At 39.9% G+C, this 22,556-nt stretch overlaps 1 protein-coding gene across 2 annotated transcripts in view; it reads right to left on the bottom strand.

Moving 5' to 3' along the window:
* The window catches only part of HYDIN (HYDIN axonemal central pair apparatus protein), a 420,256-nt gene that overhangs the window by 306,617 nt on the left and 91,083 nt on the right, over positions 1 to 22,556 (bottom strand). For both annotated transcript variants that reach the window (XM_044932144.2, XM_044932145.2), the window contains exons 3-6: positions 20,670 to 20,827; positions 19,535 to 19,660; positions 14,519 to 14,638; positions 10,284 to 10,418 (exon numbers count right to left, since the gene is read on the bottom strand). In XM_044932144.2, coding sequence (XP_044788079.2) covers positions 10,284 to 10,418; positions 14,519 to 14,638; positions 19,535 to 19,660; positions 20,670 to 20,804 — 516 coding nt within the window. In that variant the 5' untranslated portion in view covers positions 20,805 to 20,827. The remainder of the gene's footprint in view (positions 1 to 10,283; positions 10,419 to 14,518; positions 14,639 to 19,534; positions 19,661 to 20,669; positions 20,828 to 22,556) is intronic.

Raw genomic sequence — 22,556 nt, 5'->3', positions numbered from 1 at the left:
TGTTGTGAAAGTGCTGCACTCAATACATCAACAAATTTGGAAAACTCAGCAGTGGCCACAGGACTGGAAAAGGTCAGTATTCAATCGAATCCCAAAGAAAGGCAATGACAAAGAATGCTCAAACTACCACACAACTGCACTCATCTCACACGCTAGGAAAGTAACACTCAAAATTCTCCAGGCCAGGCTTCAGCAATACGTGAATTGTGAACTTCCAGATATTCAAGCTGGTTTCAGAAAAGGCAGAGGAACCAGAGATTAAATTGCCAACACCCGCTGGATCATCAAAAAAGCAAGAGAGTTCCAGAAAAACATCTATTTCTGCTTTACTGCCTATGCCAAAGCCTTTGACTGTGTAGATCACAATAAACTGTGGAAAATTTTGAAAGAGATGGGAATACCACACCACTTGACCTGCCTCTTGAGAAACCTGTATGCAGGTCAGGAAGCAACAGTTAGAACAGGACATGGAACAACAGACTGGTTCCAAAGAGGAAAAGGAGTACGTCAAGGCTGTATATTGTCACCCTACTTATTTAACTTATATGCAGAGTACATCATGAGAAACGCTGGGCTGGAGGAAGCACAAGCTGGAATCAAGATTGCTGGGAGAAATATCAATAACCTCAGATATGCAGGTGACATCACTCTTATGTCAGAAAGTGAAGAATTAAAGAGCCTTTGATGAAAGTGAAAGAGGAGAGCGAAAATGTTGGCTTAACACTAAACATTCAGAAAACTAAGATCATGTCATCCGGTCCCATCACTTCATGGCAATTATATGGGGAAACAGTGGAAACAGCGGCGAACTTTATTTTGGGGGGCTTCAAAATCACTGCAGATGGTGACTGCAGCCATGAAATTAAAAGACGCTTACTCCTTGGAAGGAAAGTTATGACCAACCTAGACAGCATTTTAAAAAGCAGAGAAATTACTTTGTCAACAAAGGTGCATCTAGTCAAGGCTATGGTTTTCCAGTGGTCATGTACGGATGTGAGAGATGGACTGTGAAGAAAGCTGAGCGCCGAAGAATTGATGCTTTTGAACTGTGGTGTTGGAGAAAACTCTTGAGAGTCCCTTGGACTGCAAGGAGATCCAACCAGTCCATCCTAAAGGAAATCAGTCCTGGGTGTTCATTGGAAGGACTGATGTTGAAGCTGAAACTCCAATATTTTGGCCACATGATGTGAAGAGCTGACTCATTTGAAAAGACCCTGATGTTTGGAAAGATTGAAGGCAGGAGGAGAAGGGGACGACAGAGGATAAGATGGTTAGTTGGCATCACCAACTCAATGGACATGAGTCTGGGTAAACTCTGGGAAATGGTGATAGACAGGGAGGCCTGGCATGCTGTGGTTCACAGGGTCACAAAGAGTCGGATACGACTGAGCGACTGAACTGAACTGACAGGTTGTTACAAAATCTTGATTACAGTTCCCTGTGCTATAGAGTAAATATTTGTTGCTTGTTGCATATCTATTGTTTTAATTAGAAATCTAGCATTCTAGTCACACTAAGTCAAACAAGTGGAGTCAAAATGTCATAAATATTTTAGTGCTTCTTTTTTAATATACTTTATCTATTGACTACACTAAGGCCTCTGGCTGTGTGGATCACAATAAACTGTAAAAAATTCTTAAAGAGATGGGAATAACAGACCACTCCACCTATCTCCTGAGAAACCTGTGTGCAGGTCAAGAAGTAACAGTTAGAACCTAACATGGAACAATAGACTGGTTCAAATTGGGAAAGGAGTACAAAAAGGCTGTATATTGTCACCCTGCTTATTTAACTTCTATGCAGAGTACATCGTATGAAATGTCAGGCTGGATGAATCACAAGCTGGAATCAAGACTGCTGGGAGAGGTACCAACAATTTCAGGTATGTAGATGATACCACTCTATTGGCAGAAAGTAAAGAGGAACTAAAGAGTCTCTTGATAAGGGTGAAGGAGGAGAGTGAAAAAGCTGGCTTGAAACTCAACATTCAAAAAATTAAGATCATGGTATCTGGTCCCTTCACTTCAAGGCAAATAGAAGGTGAAAAAGTGAAGCAGTGGTAAAGTTTATTTGGGGGGGCTCCAAAATCACTGTGAATGGTGACTGCAGCCATGAAATTAAAAGATGCTGCTCCTTGGAAGGAAAGCTATGACAAACCTAGATACCATATTAAAAAGCAGAGATATCACTTTGCTGACAAAGGTCTGTGTAGTCAAAGCTATGGTTTTTCTAGTATGTACAGATGTGAGAGCTGGACAATAAAGAAGGCTGAACACTGAAGAACTGATGCTTTTGAATTGTTGTGCTGGAGAAGGCTCTTGAGAGTCCCTTGGACATTAAGGAGATCAAACCAGTCAATCCTAAAGGAAATCAACCCCAAAAATTCATTGGAAGGACTGTTGCTAAAACTGAAGCTCCAATACATTGGCCACCTGATGTGAAGAGCTGACTCATTGGAAAAGACCCTCCTGCTGGGAAAGACTGAAGGCAAAAGGACAAGGGGTGGAGGAAGAAATAGATAGCATCAGCAACTCAATGGACACAAATGTGAGCAAACTCTGGGATATAGTGGAGAACAGAGGAGCCTGGTGGGCTTATAGTCCATGGAGTTGCAAAGAGTTAGACACAACTCAGTGACTAAAAAATAACAATCCATCTGGACTATGAAGCACTGCAGTCTCTGGGTTTCTGTCCTACTTCATGACTACTTCTTCTTAGCATCATACTCTGCTGACCACCAAGGGTGGTACTTATATTTATGATTTATGATTTTTAAATGTTTGCCTGTAGCCCCAACACTTCCCCTTTACTGAAGACCATTGTGTCCAACTGCTTCCTTGATATTTCTACTTGGATGTCTAAAGGGAAATTTAAACTTAACATATAAAACTGAGTTCCTGTTTCCCTTCCTCACTCCTCCCACTGGGTCGGCTTCCATCAAGTACACGTGTTGGAAGTCCTGTTCACGTCTCACTGGCCAACACGTAGACACAGCAGCTACAAAGAAGGCTGGGGAAAAGCAGCCTTTTATCTCTGGCAGCTATGAATCCAATCAAAATTTGTGATTCTCTTACCAATGAGGAAAGAGAAAAATAGATGTCAAGGGTACACAGCTAGCCATTACACCTCACACCCTCTTCAGTCTATTCTCCACAGAGCAACCAGAGTGAACTTAAAATGTAAGTCAAATATGTAATTCCTAATCAAAACTCACCAGGGTAGAAAAAGGGGAAGAATCAAGCATTTATTCTATCTTTCCTGTATGAATTGTACCTCAGGAAGTTCATTATATAGTTATAAAAATAAAGCATAACAATAGACATTTTGTGCCTTGATGTGATGCAATAGGACATACCACATCACCCAAGAATTCCGGCCCCTCAAAAATCAAACATGAATCTAACCAAACCTCTAGATCTAACTACTAGTCTATAGGAAACAGGGGGGATGGAGGATCACTCTATGGAATCTGGTGAAGATGCACTTACTACCTTGATTGGATCCCAATTTAAGAAAATGAACTTAAAAAATAAACATATACATATATACAAATCTACATATATATGTACACACATCTACATCTACAAAAATAAACATACACATATACATCATATACGTATGTTTATTACTCAACTGGGCAGATCTGAATACTGACTAGATATTTGATGATATTAAGGAGCTACTGTCAATTTTTACATGTGATAAATATACTGTGATTTAACTTTTAAAAAGGACCTTATCACTTAGAGACAAACAATGAAGTACAATGAAATGATGTATGGGACTTGCTGCAAAATCCTCTGCGGCAGGGGGACAGGATGATGAAGCAAGATGGTCATATGCTGATAGCTTGAAAATCTGGGTGATGACACCTCACTATTCCATTTTCTATACTCCTGCATACGGGTGAAAGCTCCCATACTAAAAAATAGCTTAAGTACTTTATGATGGCTTCCTATTCTACTCTGTATGACTTCTAAGATACTTCGTGGTCTCACCCTCTACAAACCTTGTCTCCTACCATTTTCTGAGCAGTTTCCTCTCCTCCAGTCACACAGGCCATCCACTTCCCTGACCTGCTGCCAGACATGCTTCTGTCACAGGGCCTCCACAAGTGATGCTCTGCTCCCAGACAACAATATCTGCCCAGTTCAGCTCTCTACCCAAAAGTCACCTCATTGAAGAAGTCTCTCCTGATCTTCCTACTGAAAGGAAATGGTCTCCATTCTCTACCATTTTCTGTTCTCTATCATGTCACTATCTGATATTAAATGATATGTCTGTTTATTCATTGTGGAATGAATAAGCCCCCAAGAAAGCCAAGCTTCTGCTATTCTCCACTGGATCCTGGCTTATAGCACTGAGCCTGGTGTAGAATGAGTGAAATAATATTCATATTAATATCTTTATTTGGATACTACACTATCAAAAGTTCTTACTAAAGAGAATGCCTAAGAGCCTCATTAGCCATATTACAAAGTGACATTTATCAAATTGGGAAAGCTAGAAAATAGTGATGTGACTCACTACGAAGATATGAAACAAAATGGGGAGAAACACTTTTAAAGAAGACTTCTAGACATCTTTCTCCTGGTTGAAAAGACCGGGGAAAAGTTAACATCTAATACATTGATACATCTAATACTTTGCTGACAGAGGTCTGTCTAGTCAAAGCTATAGTTTTTCCAGTAGTCATGTATGGATGTGAGAGTTGGACCATAAAGAAAGCTGAGCGCCGAAGAACTGATGCTTTTGAACTGTAGTGTTCAAGAAGACTCTTTAGAGTCCCTGGGACAGCAAAGAGATCAAACCAGTCCATCCTAAAGGAAATCAGTCCTGAATATTCATTGGAAGGACTGATGCTGAAGCTGAAACTCCAATACTTTGGCCACTTGATGCAAAAAATTGACTCACTGGAAAAGACCTTGATGCTGGGAAAGACTGAAGGCAGGAGGAGAAGGGGACAACAGAGGATGATAGTTGGATGGCATCACCGACTTGATGGACATGAGTCTGAGTAAGTTCCAGGAGCTGGTAATGGACAGAGAAGCCTTGCATGCAGTCCATGAGGTCACAAAGAGTCGGACATGACTGAGCAACTGAACTGAACTGAATACATTGATGGCACAAAAAGATATTTGAGCTCCTTTTTCTTATGCCTTTGCTTTTATCATCTCTAGACCATCTTCAAGTTGAAGAAACTACCTTTTATTTTCTTGAGATGAACTTACTTATCTCACTTTTCAAATATTTATCACAATTTCCTATATGTTAGGCCCTATGCTAAGCACCTGGATTACATGGGGAACCTAGACAGAACCAGGGAGGGCGAATTCCAGGCAGGAAGAAAACTAAATCCCTATCATTATTTTTGTCAACAAGAATTGCTGATTGTGGCCAATCTTATATTTTAATATTTTATATTTATATTAAAATATATTTAATTTAAAAAAATCTATATTTTAATTCAAAATGCTAGCACTATAGTATACTTATGGCTGATTTGCATCACTGCAGATGGTGACTGCAGCCATGAAATTAAAAGACGCTTAGTCCTTGGAAGGAAAGTTATGACCAACCTAGATAGCATATTCAAAAGCAGAGACATTACTTTGCCAACAAAGGTCCGTCTAGTCAAGGCTATGGTTTTTCCTGTGGTCATGTATGGATGTGAGAGTTGGACTGTAAAGAAGGGTGAGTGCCGAAGAATTGATGCTTTTGAACTGTGGTGTTGGAGAAGACTCTTGAGAGTCCCTTGGACTGCAAGGAGATCCAACCAGTCCATTCTGAAGGAAATCAGCCCTGGGATTTCTTTGGAAGGAATGATGCTAAAGCTGAAACTCCAGTACTTTGGCCACCTCATGCGAAGAGTTGACTCACTGGAAAAGACTCTGATGCTGGGAGGGACTGGGGGCAAGAGGAGAAGGGGACGACAGAGGATAAGATGGCTGGATGGCATCACTGACTCAATGGACATGAGTCTGAGTGAACTCTGGGAGTTGGTGCTGGACAGGGAGGCCTGGCGTGCTGCGACTCATGGGGTTGCAAAGAGTCAGACACGACTGAGCGACTGATCTGATCTGATGGCAGAAACCAACACAACATTGTCAAGCAATTATTCTCCAATTAAAAAATTTAAAGCTTTTTCAAAAAATATGTACACCTGGATAACAAATTATTGTAATGTTTTTCTATTCTTCTTGGGCCATGTTCTTTAAATTTCATAGTAACAAACCAAGAAAACTATTCTGACAACAAGCTAGGCGTTTTCTTAAAACACAACTGAGCAAGCATTGAAACATGTAAAACATCATGTATGGAACGAGTTGCCAGTCCAGGTTTGATGCACGATACTAGATGCTTGGGGCTGGTGCACTGGGACGACCCAGAGGGATGGAATGGGGAGGGAGGAGGGAGGAGGGTTCAGGATGGAGAACACATGTATACCTGTGGCGGATTCATTTTGATATTTGGCAAAACTAATACAATTATGTAAAGTTTAAAAATAAAATAAAAAAAAATAAATATATGTCATTTGAAAATAAGCATTTTCAGAGTAAATAAAATCTGATGAAAATCAAAATGATTAAAATCTCCAGAAATAAAGCTAGTCAGATATGTGACGAAATAACTAAAAAAAAAAATAGATCACTTCATATTTTCTGTAAACCACTGCTACCATTTTCATATGCCAACACTGTTGCAAACTAATGCTGTCTTAAGTCCAAGGACGTACCCAGTTTTGCTTTCCTACAAAAGCCTAGTATTTCTTATATTCTTTTTAATAGTAAAGATACAAATTTAAGAGGTCAAGAAAGATGCCAGGCTCCAGAATTTTATAGTGTTATGATAACACTGACTACTATGTTTCTACCTTCCATGACATGTACACTAGGATTATTAGATAAATAACATATCCAATCTTTTTTTTCAAGTCCGTGTGAAAAGAGATAAGGAAAGCTAAAATGAATTTGCTGCACCTGTTATCTGGGTATTTGGCATCCTTAACAAGTTAAATCTCCAGGAAGCTAGATTACTAGATTACAGGGAAAAAAAATGTATACTGCATTATAATCTTTGACATGCTAATATACAAAGAGGGCTGAAAATCCAATTGAAAGAGGACTGGCTTATTAAACTGTGGCATGCTGCAATTTACATATCTCACCCTCCAGATGTGAGGAGGGTAAATGAGAATGAAGTGTGTTCAGATCAGCAGGGGATAGGAGGAAAAACACTTATGCACTCTGGCTATCAATTTGGCCAAGTGGAGAAAAAATGATACAGTGAAAAGATTGACTTTTATTCTTCCTAAAATAAATCTGGTCTTGCTGACGCTTTGCAACATTCTGGATCAGCACTGAAGACAGCAGGACTAACCCCAGCTGGTTGTTCTGTGCACACCTTGTTGGTTTTCCAACAGTAAGAGTAAATGTAGATGCCCAGACAACCAGAAAAACTACTGCAATGGGGCCCTGCTGATGGTGCAGGATGGCAGGATCTTTGTGGAAAAATGGGGACCAAAACTAGCAGCAGGTGCTTCCCCAAATACCCACCATTAGTCTTAGACAGTCAGTAAAAGGATCACTACATCCTCAGAAACACACATTATGTCAATTAATTCACAGCTTAGAGCCCAATCCAACACAAAATCCTAATGTACTGAAAATGGTATAAATTTCTCATAGTCAGCCACTACTCTCAGCCTATCTCCTCTCACAGATGCATGTAACCCTTGATAACTTTCAAATACTTAGAAGAAATACTAAAGCAACATTTAACTGATTTATTTTTAATTAGGGCTTTCCCAATAGACCACAGGCAATGTTGGTGAAATGGAATGTAAGAGGGAATAAAAAAGCTAGAAGTAAGATAAGCAGCCACGAAATACAACCATGGAGTAATCCTCAGTGGGAATGCTGGCATTTCATATTTATAAAGTAGGTATGCTACTGCTAAGTCACTTCAGTTGTGTCCAACTCTGTGCAACCCCATAGACGGCAGCCCACCAGGCTCCCCCGTCCCTGGGATTCTTCAGGCAAGAACACTGGAGTGGGTTGCCATTTCCTTCTCCAATGCATGAAAGCGAAAAGTGAAAGTGAAGTCGCTCAGTCGTGTCCGACTCTTAGTGACCCCATGGACTGCAGCCTACTAGGCTTCTCCATCCATGGGATTTTCCAGGCAAGAGTACTGGAGTGGGGTGCCATTGCCTTCTCCATAAAATAGGTATAAACTCACTTAAAATATATTATTTGCTGTATAGATAAGTAGTTCTAAAAATCTCTCCCTTTGCTTTTAGTTTTTGATGAGGGGAAATTAAAAACATTTATAAGTAAAACAGAAGAGTATAACAAACCCCATGTACTCATCACCCAGATTCAACAGTAACTAACATTCTGGCCTTAGGGCTTCATCTGTGCCTCTATCCATTCGCCTTTCTATTGCTATTACTACATTTTAAGTTTTTAAGGTAAAAGTTAGATATTGAGAAAGCATAAATACTGAGTGTACAACTTTGACAAATGAATTCATCCATGGAACCCACACACCTCTGATGACACAGCACATTCCACCTCTTGAGAAAGTTCTGTGTATCCCTTTCTCAGTCAGACTGCCTGCAGGTAGAATAATACTTATTCAACAGAAGACTTTTTTCTTCTCCAGCATAGAAAAAAAATTAAGGAAAGCCAACCCGTTGAATCCAGCAAGCTTTACATTTCAAGCTGCACAAAGGCTTACTATAGCCAGTTTTTATAATAAAATGACAGGGTAGGAATTTGACCCCCAAACTAAATCCAACCATTCTCTTCACAGATAATATTCAGATATAGAACCTGGAGAAAAAAAAAATCAGGACTTCAATAATGTACAGCAAAAAACACTACTTCTGGACCTATTTATCTTTTTGGTTATTTCAGTAACACCCCAAACAAAATTAAAAGTTCATAAACACAATCCAAGAAATAAACAGTAATACTACAAAGTGGAAAATTAATAACAACAGTATTATATAATGAAATTTCTAACCACTGACTACAGTGATCCACGCTTGGCAGGTCACAGTAAATCCTCTATCCCTGCTCTCTAGAAAAGTAGAAACAGTAGCAACAGCAGCAGGAACACCGCTAATGACATTTACAGCAGCTGAAAAGTATTAGTGATAGGGAAGAAAGGAGTGAAAGCTAGTTCACTATCCCCATCATGTTCTTCTGATCCCACCTGTAATGGCACACCGCAGATAAGCCTACACACTATTAACCTGACATATACACTGGCATTTTGTTATGCCTACTTTAGCCTTGGTGTGCTGTTGTTTTGTTTTTTTTTTTTTTTTTTGTCCTCGTTCCTTCAGTCATGCTGGCAAAATCCTTTTCTCTTCCACACAAGTCCCCACTTTGCCCCTTACAGAGGAAAACTCAACCTGCAATCTTGCACTCTTGGAGAAAGGGTGGGGAGAAGCCACCCTCCCAGTCCCTCAAGCTAGTTCTTCCTTCCAGAAGTAACTGGAATTTACACAACTGAGGAGAGAGAGCCTGAAAATGGGCTAGATGCCTGATGGCTGTGGTGGTGCTGGGCGGAAGTGGCTTCTTTTTGAACTCAGGCTCTGTGCAGACAGGGGTAAGAAGACAGGGCAGGCCTCTGCTTTCGGCTCTAGCTTCGCCACTTGCGCTTGGGCGGAGCTACTGGTGAGGTGAGCCCTTCCCCGAGGATTGGTTATCCACTGTCACTAGGGAGCAGAAGGAGGCCTTCTCTGGGCCTCAGGTCCTGGTCACATTCTTTGCCATTAATGAGACCGATACTGTGATCAGCATTTGAATCTTAGGTCTCTCTCCTAAACTAATTACAGGGTGGGGAGGAAGGATGTAACTAACTAGGATCCCAAACTCCCAAGAAGCCGTGATCTCTACCCTTTGTCTCAGCTCACTACCCCTGGACCACGTCTTTCCCTTTTTGGTGCCTCTCCAGCTGCACTGTCCAACATAAATATGCTGAGGTAGGTGCCAGGGAAGCATGCAGAAGGCTACCCTTCTTTACAGTCTGGCTACTGCAGCTCATATAAGCCCTCATCACTGTTTGACAGTTCTTTCCTGTTCCCAGTGGTGCACCATCCCCTCCTCTCATCCACCCTGACCATTCCTCTCACCACCACCACCAGCAATACCATCAGTGACCCCAACACCATCGACAACACCACTACCACCGCCACCACCTCCGTGAATGTTCAGAATTGCAAACTGCCAGCGACAAGCATCCAACCACTGTCTTGCCAGAGCTGCTGTTACCTTGTTTTCCTCTGGTGTAAAGAGGATTCGGAACACGGATGGCACTCCTGGAGCGACTTTGTGGCTGATATCTTTGGGGCTGATTACTTTAAAGTAAGGTGAACTTTCCTCAACAACTTTCACCATCCTTGGAATCTGCAAGAAAAACCCAGTAATGGGCACTATTATTGAAAAATTTTATTTTATTATTTAAATGTGACTATTTTTTGAAAACTAACTGCTTAATCATCTAAAACCCCACCTACACACACTGGGGAGCTGCACTGGACTTTCCAACATCTGAGAACTACTCTGGGAGAAGAAATCACACTGCACTCCTGCTATGGCTCATCCACTGTACATGAGGCACCACTTGAGCCTCGCAATAACCTTTGAGCTTCATTACAATTCATTCTTCAGATGAGGAAACAGACACTTGCCCTAAGAGTTACAGCTTCACCAAGCAATGGAGTTCAGAATCAAACCCTGGCCTAACTCTACTTTCCTTCCCTACAGGTTTGCCCCACCCAACACTACTGTGAAGCAAGAACACAGAGGGCAGTAGAAGGTAGACTGGCAGCAAGGCCAGTCTCGGAGCAGGTTCAAACAGTTCCATCCTTTTAAAGTCTTATTCTTCTGTCCTGCTTGCCTCACCCAGAGTACATAGACCTATCTTGGACAGCCCCCAGCAATAAAGGAAATGTAACTGTGAGAAGAGGGGTGGTCAGACGTAGAGGCTCTAGGGACACAGGAACAGGAGAGGATTTCTTTTTAAAAGAAAAAAAAAAGATTTAAAGACAGCAGAAGAAAGTTCAGTTCAGTTTAGTTCAGTTCAGTTGCTCAGTCGTGTCCAACTTTTTGCGACACCATGAATCACAGCACACCAGGCCTCCCTGTCCATCACAAACTCCCAGAGTTCACTCAGACTCACGTCCATCGAGTCAGTGATGCCATCCAGCCATCTCATCCTCTGTCGTCCCCTTCTCCTCCTGCCCCCAATCCCTCCCAGCATCAGAGTCTTTTCCAGTGAGTCAACTCTTCGCATGAGGTGGCCAAAGTACTGGAGTTTCAGCTTCAGCATCATTCCTTCCAAAGAAATCCCAGGGCTGATCTCCTTCAGAATGGACTGGTTGGGTCTCCTTGCAGTCCAAGGGACTCTCGAGAGTCTTCTTCAACACCACAGTTCAAAAGCATCACTTCTTCAGCGCTCAGCCTTCTTCACAGTCCAACTCTCACATCCATACATGACCACAGGAAAAACCATAGCCTTGACTAGACGGACCTTTGTTGGCAAAGTAATGTCTCTGCTTTTGAATATGCTATCTAGGTTGGTCATAACTTTCCTTCCAAGGAGTAAGCGTCTTTTAATTTCATGGCTGCAGTCACCATCTGCAGTGATTTTGGAGCCCCCAAAAATAAAGTCTGACACTGTTTCCACTGTTTCCCCATCTATTTCCCATGAAGTGATGGGACCGGATGCCATGATCTTCATTTTCTGAATGTTGAGCTTTAAGCCAAGTGTTTCACTCTCCACTTTCACTTTCATCAAGAGGCTTTTGAGTTCCTCTTCACTTTCTGCCATAAGGGTGGTGTCATCTGCATATCTGAGGTTATTGATATTTCTCTCGGCAATCTTGATTCCAGCTTGTGTTTCTTCCAGTTCAGCGTTTCTCATGATGTATTCTGCATATAGGTTAAATAAACAGGGTGACAATATACAGCCTTGACATACTCCTTTTCCTATTTGGAACCAGTCTGTTGTTCCATGTCCAGTTCTAACTGTCGCGTCGATGATGCCATCCAGCAATCTCAAATCCATCCTAGGAGTCTCAGATGGAAAATGAGGAAACAAGAAACCCCACAGCCTCTCAAAGCTGGAGCCCAGATGTGGAAGGGAAGAAGAAATGCAAAGAGAATTCAGACAGATCTGAAGACTAGAGACTGGGGAGATAAGTAAGAGATGTGTGCATATCTGATAGGAATAGAACTGGCTTTGCTGTTAAGAGAAAAGTTCAATGGCATTCATGATGTATTAACTGATGTCATATAAGCTTGTTGGGAGTACTTTTAGTAAGATCATAACTGTGGATTAAAAACTAGAAAGGAAAACAACAGCGACACTAGTAATAATACTAACAGTGCTTTAGTGCTTACTAATAATAGGCACTGAGCTGAATACTTTACATCCATTATCTCATTTAATATTCCAAACAACCTACTGAAATGGGTGCAATTATTATCCCCATAGCTTGGAGAAGTGAAGTGACTTGCCCAAAGTCTACAGCTAGCAGAGCACCCACCTGGAATCTGATCCCAGATTAATCTGACTCTGGAGTCTGGGTGCTTATAATTGTACCCCAAGTGAATTGTGTTGTGGCTTGTAGAGTGTTCATGGCCTCCTTTCAACTTGTGTGTTCAAAAGAGATAGAAGAACAACAACCAGGCTCTGTCTTTGGCATTCCAAGCCAGTGAGGAAGCCAAAGGTGAGTGACACAGAGAGCATTTTTCAGTGTCCTAAATTTATCTCAGTGGTTCCTTCATGAAATAGGAAGTAGAGAAGCAGGCTTACATCAGCCACCTTGTACAAGGGTCCTGGGATTAACTTACCAAGAACAAGCCTGCCTGGCCTAGAGAACCTGTCTGCTTGTTGGCAGCTGAACTTTCTTGGATGAGGACCTTCTTTTCATGGGGTCCAATACTCCAACAGCATCTGTCCAAGAGGCGTGGGTTTTATCCACAAGAACTGAGTGTCCTTTGGTAGACAAGGCTAACACATGCCTCTTATCCTTGACATGCTCACTACACCCACTGACAATCATTTCTTGTTGATGGCCAGGGAGGAGTACCTTTTGTTCTAGGTCCTCTCTGCCTTTAATAGCCTAAAAAAACTTGAACAAGAGTCCAAAAGTAGTGGAGAAAGGGAAAAAGAGAACTGAAAGTGAGAAACTAAACCGGTTGGCAGCCCTCTGTAACTGATCTCTTCTTGAGATATACGAACCTGAGTATAAACATCTTGGGTTCTTTTTCTTCCCTCTGCCTACCGTTTAGCTTCCATCCCATGAGCTTCTCTGGCTAACTCTCCTGCAGTGAAGAACTAAATGTTCCATCTTCTGAAGTCTGACTTTGCTGTCACTAAATAACCTCATTGATCTCTGAAAGGCATCACTGATTCCTTTAATCAGTTACTGTAGTAAATATAACTGCAAGTCTTCCCATTTGCCTTGAATTCTTGCATAGTCTTCACTTAATTTCCCACTTTTATCATACCTAGAATTTTAGTCTCACTGTTCTAAGTCTTCTATAAGTATTTCTACTTGTCCTTAACACCTGATATTTAGCATCTCTCTAATGTCTTCCTCCCTATCTGATTACTTTTCACGCTTAACTGTGCTTCATGCTGACATTCTGCATTATGCTTTCTTTCATCATTGTTATATGTCAAGAAAATCTTGGGTCATTTAATACTCTTTCTGGAAATAAACCCTAATTTATCTCTGAAGGGAAAAGGCATCATAATGGAGAAGAAATCCTCAGTTGCAACCACAAAGAAACAAGGAACAGACAGTGGGAGAAGCCATCCAAATCTATATGTAGACAAATTCTGAAGGCTATCTGAGGTACAAGGTGGGAGATGGAAAAGAGAAAACGGGAACTTCTCTTTTTGAAGTTTTTTTCTAATATAATTTGCATAATCTAAACGCATTGGCTCAACAACTGCAATTCATATGAGTAGACTTGATACCTTCTCTGAAAGGCATCACTGATTCCTTTAATGAGCTACTGTAGTGAATATAACTGCAAGTCTTCCCATTTGCCTTTAATTCTTGCAGAGACTTCACTTAATTCCCCTTCTTTATTACAGCTAGAATTTGTGGCTATAATAGTGGGAAATAGTGGCTCTAATGTGGAGTATGTAAACATGAATAGTAATGGCACTGTCTTAAATGAAAACCTCTCCCAAATGGTCACTGGTGAGAACTGCATGACACTCATCTAGCTAATCCTTTATTCAACAGAATACTTAGTGCACATGGGAGCTTACCATGGCGGGTACTGCCCTGGGACTGAGCATTTAGCAACAAAACAACCAGAACAGTCCTGACTTCATCAAGCTCATAATCAAAGGGCATGTCTTCATCTATTTTCCTAGGTCTATCAAATTAAAGAGCTTATCTAAGACCTTACAGGATCCCATTCTATCTAATCCCTTCTTATATATCCATAAAAGGTACAGCCATCCCAGCAAACATACTCACTGTGTCAGTGTTCCTCAAAACCAGTGGGACCTCATAGACTTCACAGGGAGTGTAGTTCTGAAATATGATTTCTGATGGAAAAGGCTGGAATAACGCCTGATCCAGGTCAATTCCTGGAAACTACAGTTGAAAGAATAAATTAATCATATAGTCACAAAGTGGCAGAAATGACTGGAAAAGATAATAAATTACTACACATACCTATGAATATTAACACTAAGAACCAAGGAAACACTTTAAAAGGAGTAACAGAATGAAAAATACTGTATATTAATGCACATATATTAGAAAGATAGTACTGATGATCCTACATGCAGAGCAGCAAAGGAGACACAGATGTAAAGAATAGACTTTTGGATTCAGTGGGAGAAGGCGAGGGTGGGATGATCTGAGAGAACAGCACTGAAACATATACATTATCATATGTAAAACAGATGACCAGAACAAGTTTGATGCATGAAGCAGGGCACCCAAAGCTGGTGCTCTGGGACAACCCAGAGATAGAGTGGGGAGGGATGTGGGAGGAGGGTTCAGGATGAGGGGGATACATGTATACCTGTGGCTGATTCATGTTGATGTATGACAAAAAACCATCACAATATTGTAAAGTAATTATCCTCCAATTAAAATTGATTAATTTTAAAAAATTCAAAATAACCCATAAATTAGAATTGATAAGTGACTTATCAAGGTCACTGAATAAAAAGTCAACATAAATCAATTATATTTCTTTGTACTAGCAATGAACATTTAGGAAATGAAATTTATAAACAATACCATTTAAAACCACATTCTAAAACATAAAACACATAGGAATAAATCCAATGAAAGATGTGTAAGACCTTTATCTGGAAAATCTACAAACCATTATTGAGAGAAACTAAAGAAACTCTATGGACTTCCCTAATGGGAAGAAATACCCAATCACTTTATTTTAAAAGAAAAAAAAATCTACACTGAACCACTGGCAGGTGTGTGGAAAATACACTAATATGCATATTTATAGGAAGAGTCCATCATTTAGACAGGCTAGAAGAATCATAGCTGGGGAACTCTGGGGGGAAGAAAAGGCTAACACAAATCTGTCACATCTCCTCCCTTCTTCTCATCCTCTTTCCAAATAAACAAACACATACAATCCTCTTTCATAAAGAGCTGCCCCTAGAATCATGGCGAATTCCTATTGGACTGCAATACTACCAGCCCTGCCTCAACATTAACTACCTGAAAACAGCAAGTCCAGGAAGAATTCCGTTCTTTATTTCAAAGATGAGTGATAATAATAATCACAATGAAAAATAAACCAGGATCTATACAAAAACACTCACCAAAAAAAGAAAAAGAGAAGCAAAGAAAACGTCAAATGAATATTCACTTTTCTGGTTGCCATGAAAACAATAAGAATCTTAACTACACCACTTCATCATAAGTTCAAAGAACATAATAGAAAAAAATCAGAGAGCACAAAGCAAATATTCAAGAGTTCCAGGGAAGATTAAGCAATCAAAAGCGATAAAAAATTCAAGCACCAATTCAATAAATGCTAATTGAATTTCTAATGCTTTCCATATGTTGAGCATACAGTAGTGAAGAAAGCCAATAAAACCACTGCCTCATGAAGCTAAAATTCTTGAGGAAATGGATAAAGAATAAAAATACATAAAACAAGGTCGGGCAGTGTTAAAGCTATAAAGAAAGCCGAAGCAGGACAAGGAGATGGCATGAATGGGGATAGGCAGTCAAGGGATGGCCTCTCTATGGCATGATTTGCATTGAAATCATGCAAAGATCTGAGAAAACAGCATTCCAGTTAGAAGGAATAACAAGTGCAAAGACCCTGGGGTAAGAAGTATCTTTGAGTGTTTGAAGAGCAGCAAAAGGAGGTGCAGTTAGAGGAGAATGAGCTCCAGAAGAGACAAAGGAAAAGACTATGAAGGATGCAGGCTCAGATGCTGCAGGACTTTCTCATTATGAGGGTAACAGGAAGCTTCTAGGCAGTTTTCAACATGAAAGCAACCTGTTCTAGTTTACATTTTAAAAAACCACTCTTCTTTGTGGAGAACTGATAATGGGGTGATCAGAGGGACACAGGGAGGCTACTTTAGGAGTCTAGATGATGATGGGTTGGATGGGATGGTGGTGGCAGAGGTGGTGAGAAGTGGTTTGATTATAGAGATGTATTTGTGATCACTAGCCTTGTTGGATTTCACATAAGATGTGAGAAAAACAGAGGCATCAGAGATAACACCAAGGTTTTTGGCCTGGGAAAACAGATCAATGGAGGTATTACATGGTGGATGGAGGAAAGATCATGACTTTAGGGAAAGAATGTAATGCAAAATTTAGATCTTCAAGATTTTAAGTTTGAGCTGCCAATCATACACTGAGCTGAATATATGATCCAGAGTTCAGGGGCTAGACCACAGTAGGAGATATAATTATGAAGGTAATCATTTAAAAGGTGAAATTTAAAACCTCGTTCCTACAAGGGGCCACCTAAGGAGTGAGTGCAGAAGAGAAAGAAGTTTAAAGAGCAAGTACTGGGGAGCTCCAATGTTTAGTGATTAGGAAAACGAGAAAGAGCCAACAAATAAGAAAAAAGCAACCAGTTAAGTAGGAAGAAAGCCAAAGGAGTGTGATATCTGAGACACAAGTGAATTAAAAGGTACAAAAAAGATACTAACTATGTAAAATGCTGTGAGATGACCCAAAGGTGTTGAACTGATCGAGCTTAAGAATGAATTTTAAGACACACACACACTTCAAAGAAGGGATACAGAGGATGCTGATGAATGTAATTACAATGAAATGGGAATGAACAAAGTTTAAAATGGATTAGAGAGGAAATACAAGGTGAAGAAGGGCAAAGAAGATACAGCATCTTCACCACTGATATTTCTAAAGGGAAAAAAAAAACACAAAAATGGCATGAATACTTGATAATCCAAGAAAACTTTCTAGCAAAAAGTAACAGATATAATATTTTAGGAAAAATTTAGTCACATCCTAATAACACTGTGCATGCTGCATGCATGCTAAGTTTGACTCTGTGCGAGCCAATGGACCATAGGCCACCAGGTTCCTCTGTCCTTGGGATTTCCCAGACAAGAACACTGGAGTGAGTTGTCATCTCCTCCTCCAGGGGATCTTCCTGACGCGGGGATTGAACCCACATCTCTTACATCTCCTGCACTGGCAGGCAGGTTCTTTACCACTAGCACCACCTGGGAAGCCTCCCTAATAAAATCACTGGATATCAAATAAGAATAAACAACCTTTGGGCACACAAGTTAATATTATAGCTCAGCTGGTAAAGAATCCACCTGCAATGCAGGAGACCCTGGTTCGATTCCTGGGTCAGGAAGATCCACTGGAGAAGGGATAGGCTACCCACTCCAGTATTCTTGGGCTTTCCCTCGTGGCTCAGCTGGTAAAGAATTCGGCCCCAATGTGGGAGACCTAGGTTCAATACCTGGGTTGGGAAGATCCCCTGCGGAAGGGAAAGGCTACCCACTCCAGTATTCTGGCCTAGAGAATTCCATGGACTAGGTCTATGGGGTTGCAAAGAGTCAGACACGACTGAGCAATTTTCACTTTCAATGTTTCCTCATATCATCATTTAAAACCAGAAGGTAGTGAAGAAAATGCCTGCAAAGCTCTTATAGGGAAAACATGTGGCCCCAAAATTGTACATCCAACAAGTCTATAGTTCACCTCTAAAGGCAATAAGCAAATATTGTCAAACATATAAAATAAAGGACATAGAGTTTCCATAATCTCTTCTTGAGGAAATGAGAAAGGTATGAATCTCATTTAAATAAGAAACAAACAAAACTCAGGAAAATAAAGTAAAAAAATAACTGACTGAGTTAACAGAAGATGAAAGAAGATGAGATGTGGTACACTAAGAGCCTCAATCAAAATACATTAAAACACATCCACAAGCAGTAGCACACAACAATACACACAGTCTGGTTTTAGTTATGCTCTGGGAGAGAAGCAGATAGCCCTTAATTATGATGAACTAGCTTTGGAAGAAGCTGTGTTCCCTGCCTTGAAGTTAGAGGGGGGGCTATGGAGAAGGAAGTGGCAACCCACTCCAGTGTTCTTGCCTGGAGAATCCCAAGGACGGGGGAACCTGGTGGGCTGCCGTCTATGGGGTTGCACAGAGTTGGACACGACTGAAGCGACTTAGCGGCGGCAGCAGCAGCATGGGAAAAAGAGGAAGCAATGAATAACTAAAGCTGGCAGGGCTCAGAAAAAGAGTAAATTGTATGCATATCCTAGACAGGAGAGGCAATGGCAAGCCAAGGAGAGCAAAACAGCCTGAGGCAATCACTCCTCTTGAGGGAAATCACTCTGAAAAACCCTCAGGAATAGCTAGGAACCCTTTGAGAGGGGTCTAATCTCCAGGAGTTCAACTAAGGGAGGCTCATACCATAATTTGTGCATAAAAACTGAAGCGTATAATTCAAGAAAATAATTTAAAAGTAGGAAATAAGACCCACTCTAAAAACATGTTCCTAAAGCCTGGAATATATAGTTTACATTCAAAAACAGAAACATCAAAATAGCTATTCTTTACAGACTAAAAGGATATATTTGTTATTGGAAATGAGCCAGAACAGACAAAAATGCCTGTTTTAATAAACAATTCCTCCTTCTTCCTTTCTAGTAATGACAGCTCAGTTAAGAAGGGACTTCTTTTTCTAGAAAGATAACCCAATTGGGCTTGACTAATATAATTCTCGGGATTACTCTTACTATGTAAACCACAGTGTTCTGAAGTAGCTAAGGAAGAAATGTGACTAATCAAAAGTTACTTGTACTCTGCAATTCTTGGTATCAAATTATAGATACCAACATCAACAGATGTAGAAAAAGAATATATAAAACAAATTCAATAAGGGATTAGTTGGCCCCAAAACAATAAGTACTGCTTAGTTCTTACTGTTTTAGAACAGTCACATTATTCCAGGATCTACCTTATACACAAATACAACAGAAAGCAGCTACCTTTTGATGTGTTGTTTCCCTCATATCTAAAAGTTCAATGATCTGTGGTCGGCACATCACACGGGTGTTGGCCAGTCTCTGCTCTGTGGTGAGGGACATTTCCTTCAGGAACTCCGAGGGTGTCAGCTAGAATTGAAAACAACAGGAGCTGAAGATTCATAAGTGGTAATACTGAAAAAGTGTTTTCCTAAGTGCCAGTAATGAATAATTTGTGTTTATAGCTTTCAAGATAATTCTGGAATGCCACTAAGTTCCCTTATAAAACATTTAAAATAACTAAATAATACAAACAAGAGAAGGACCCATGCACTTCTGAGCTTTTTGCACAATAATTTGAAATGACATATGGTTGCCGTTTCCTTATGATTTTAAAGGAATCACACAAAAGAACATGGGGTTGGGGAGAGGAAGGGCAAGAAACTGCACAGGAGCATGTCCAATGAGCTTAACATTTATGCTCAGAAGAGCATAAAACTCTAGGTTTCTAAAATCACTTAAGGGCTTCAGAGCTAAAGAGTCTGAGACATTTCTATTTCTCAACCGAAGTTACAACATGCAAGCAAAGCTTTTGGGTGTTTATCATGTTATACCTGGTTAAAGAGAAGTCTTAGAAAATGTAAAGGATCTGGGAAGTGTGACTGTGCTGCCTAGGAATGAGTTTGAACTTTTTAGAAATCATAAGAGCATATCTTGTTTCCAAAGAGCTCTCAGCTGATCATCAGATACAATAGCCAGTCACATCCACTTACCCAAATAAGAACATAAAGTGCTTTAACACTTTCTAATCTCATGAGAAAAAATGTTACCTATCATTTAAATAACCCAGCAAGGGCTTACCCAAGAACAACTACTATTCATTGCTTTGTCTGTATAGTCTTACTTCAACTGATTAATGTAAGCAATTTAAGCCTCTACTTTGATGTATGTAATTTCAAAAACTTCCCAGGCTTTAAAAGGTATCTATGCTCTGTAGCAAGCTACCATGTTAACTAAACTGAGAATATTTGATATTCTGTTTGATATTCTGAGAATGCCAGGCAGCCATTGTCATTCTCCAGAGGAGAAAGGTATTTTTCTGAGAGATACTTCTCCTCTCATAGGAGATACTTTACTCTGAAATTCTCTGATACATTACCATTCGATTTACTTCATCTTCTGCAACCACCTTTGGACTCATGGGTGGTAAAATCTTGCTTTGGAATCCTTTAAGTGTTCTGACTAACCCCATATGAACAGCCCCCATGGACTCCTCAATACTTCTACTTGTCATTTTTAGCTATTTCCTCTGTTTACCTAAGAATGAAAAACAAAAAGTTTTAGAACAAATGCAGTTAATTTCTGAATATAGGTCACATTTTTTGAAGCTTTTTCAAATACAAGAAGGTTTAGAAAATACTGATCTTCAAAAATACATCCAGTACTTGGAACCAATGCCTTAACTGTAGGAGTCTATTCCATGAGCCAGTCTAGAGTTAGCCTTATCCCAAACTCTGGGACCCCTTTTAGACAAAACAAGTGATTCTGGACTAAGCTCAGGGAAGACATGAAAACACAAGCAGCTCTTACATTTTGGTATTTTTATCTTCCCCAGATAAACAAAAACTGCTCAATAAATATACTTCATAGTTTGCTACTTTATCTGCTTATTTGACAATTCTCTCTCATGACACCCTTCAAACAGAATAAATATAAGGCTTCAGGCCTTCACAGCTGGCAGAGAATTGAAAAAGGCGGCATGAGATGATATGGGGAAGAAGTTTCTGAAAATGTTCTGAAGTCTATACTAATAAATAAGGCATTAATCAGCTGCCCAATACCTCCAAATCAAAGAAATATGACATTTCCCCACTGAATATATTTCCTTATACTTCTACTAGGACATTTGCAACTTTGGGAATCCATTTATGACCAAGTAAGGGCTTCCCTTGTGGCTCAGCTGGTAAAGAATGTGCCTGCAATGCAGGAGACCTGGGTTCGATCCCTGGGTTGGGAAGATCCCCTGGAGAAGGGAAAGGCTACCCACTCCAGTATTCTAGCCTGGAGAATTCCATGGACTGTATAGTCAGGCCACAGGGTCACTTTCACACTTTCACTTATGACTAAGTAGGGATTTCTATTTTTAGTAATAGCAGGCTAGATTTTTTAACCCTGTGGGGGAGAAATGCTGGATATAACATCAAATTAAAAAACCTTAAAAGCATTAAAAGTTCAAAAGACAGTAAGGCATTACCAGACCAAACTGGAAGGGAAAGTGGTGCATAAAGGAAAATAGATATGAATGAAAATGTAATAAGGCACACTGAAATAAAGCAATAAAACACCCAAAGAAATTAATATGAAATTTTAAAATAAGAAAAACAATCAGAAAAAAAAGATGATTGAAATAGAAAACAGCTAAAGAAGTTCTAACATGCTATAACTGGAGCCAATGAAGAAGAAAAATAAAGTACTGGAGGAGGAGAACTAAATATTTAAAACTATAATCCAAGAAAATTTTCCATTAAAAAAACAAGCAAAAGGAATTGGTGGTTACCCAGGAAGGTTGACCCAAAATGATCAACTCTGAGATATATCTTGGAAGAACTACTAGAGTGTAAAGAATTTTTAAAATTAGCATCCAGACAAAAAGTCAAAATAATGTATGAAAAAAAGAGAACTAGATGTCAGTACACTTTGTAAAAGCAAACCATGAAATGGGCAAACAGAAGAGGAATATTTTCCAAAAACTTTAAAAAGCCTGAGTCAGAGATTTTACAGGCAACCAAGCTCTCCTTCCATCATCAAGGCTACAGAAAAGGAGTTTTGAACATGCCAAAGCCCAGGGAATATTACAAACATGTTCCCTTCCTGAAGAATACAATAGAGGATGGGCTCATCCAACCAAAAGGACACAATTTTACATGAAAATTAAGAAAAGATAGCCAAAAAGTAGATTAAGATTAGTAGTAGTCGTATAAGAGGTAGGAATCAAACCATTTAATGAGATAGAATAAAGAAGAATTAAGAGATTTGTGGTAGAAAG

The sequence above is a fragment of the Bubalus bubalis genome, chromosome 18 (genome assembly GCF_019923935.1).
Source record: "Bubalus bubalis isolate 160015118507 breed Murrah chromosome 18, NDDB_SH_1, whole genome shotgun sequence".
Classification (NCBI taxonomy): domain Eukaryota; kingdom Metazoa; phylum Chordata; class Mammalia; order Artiodactyla; family Bovidae; genus Bubalus; species Bubalus bubalis.
This window is presented reverse-complemented; position numbering and strand designations above follow the sequence as displayed.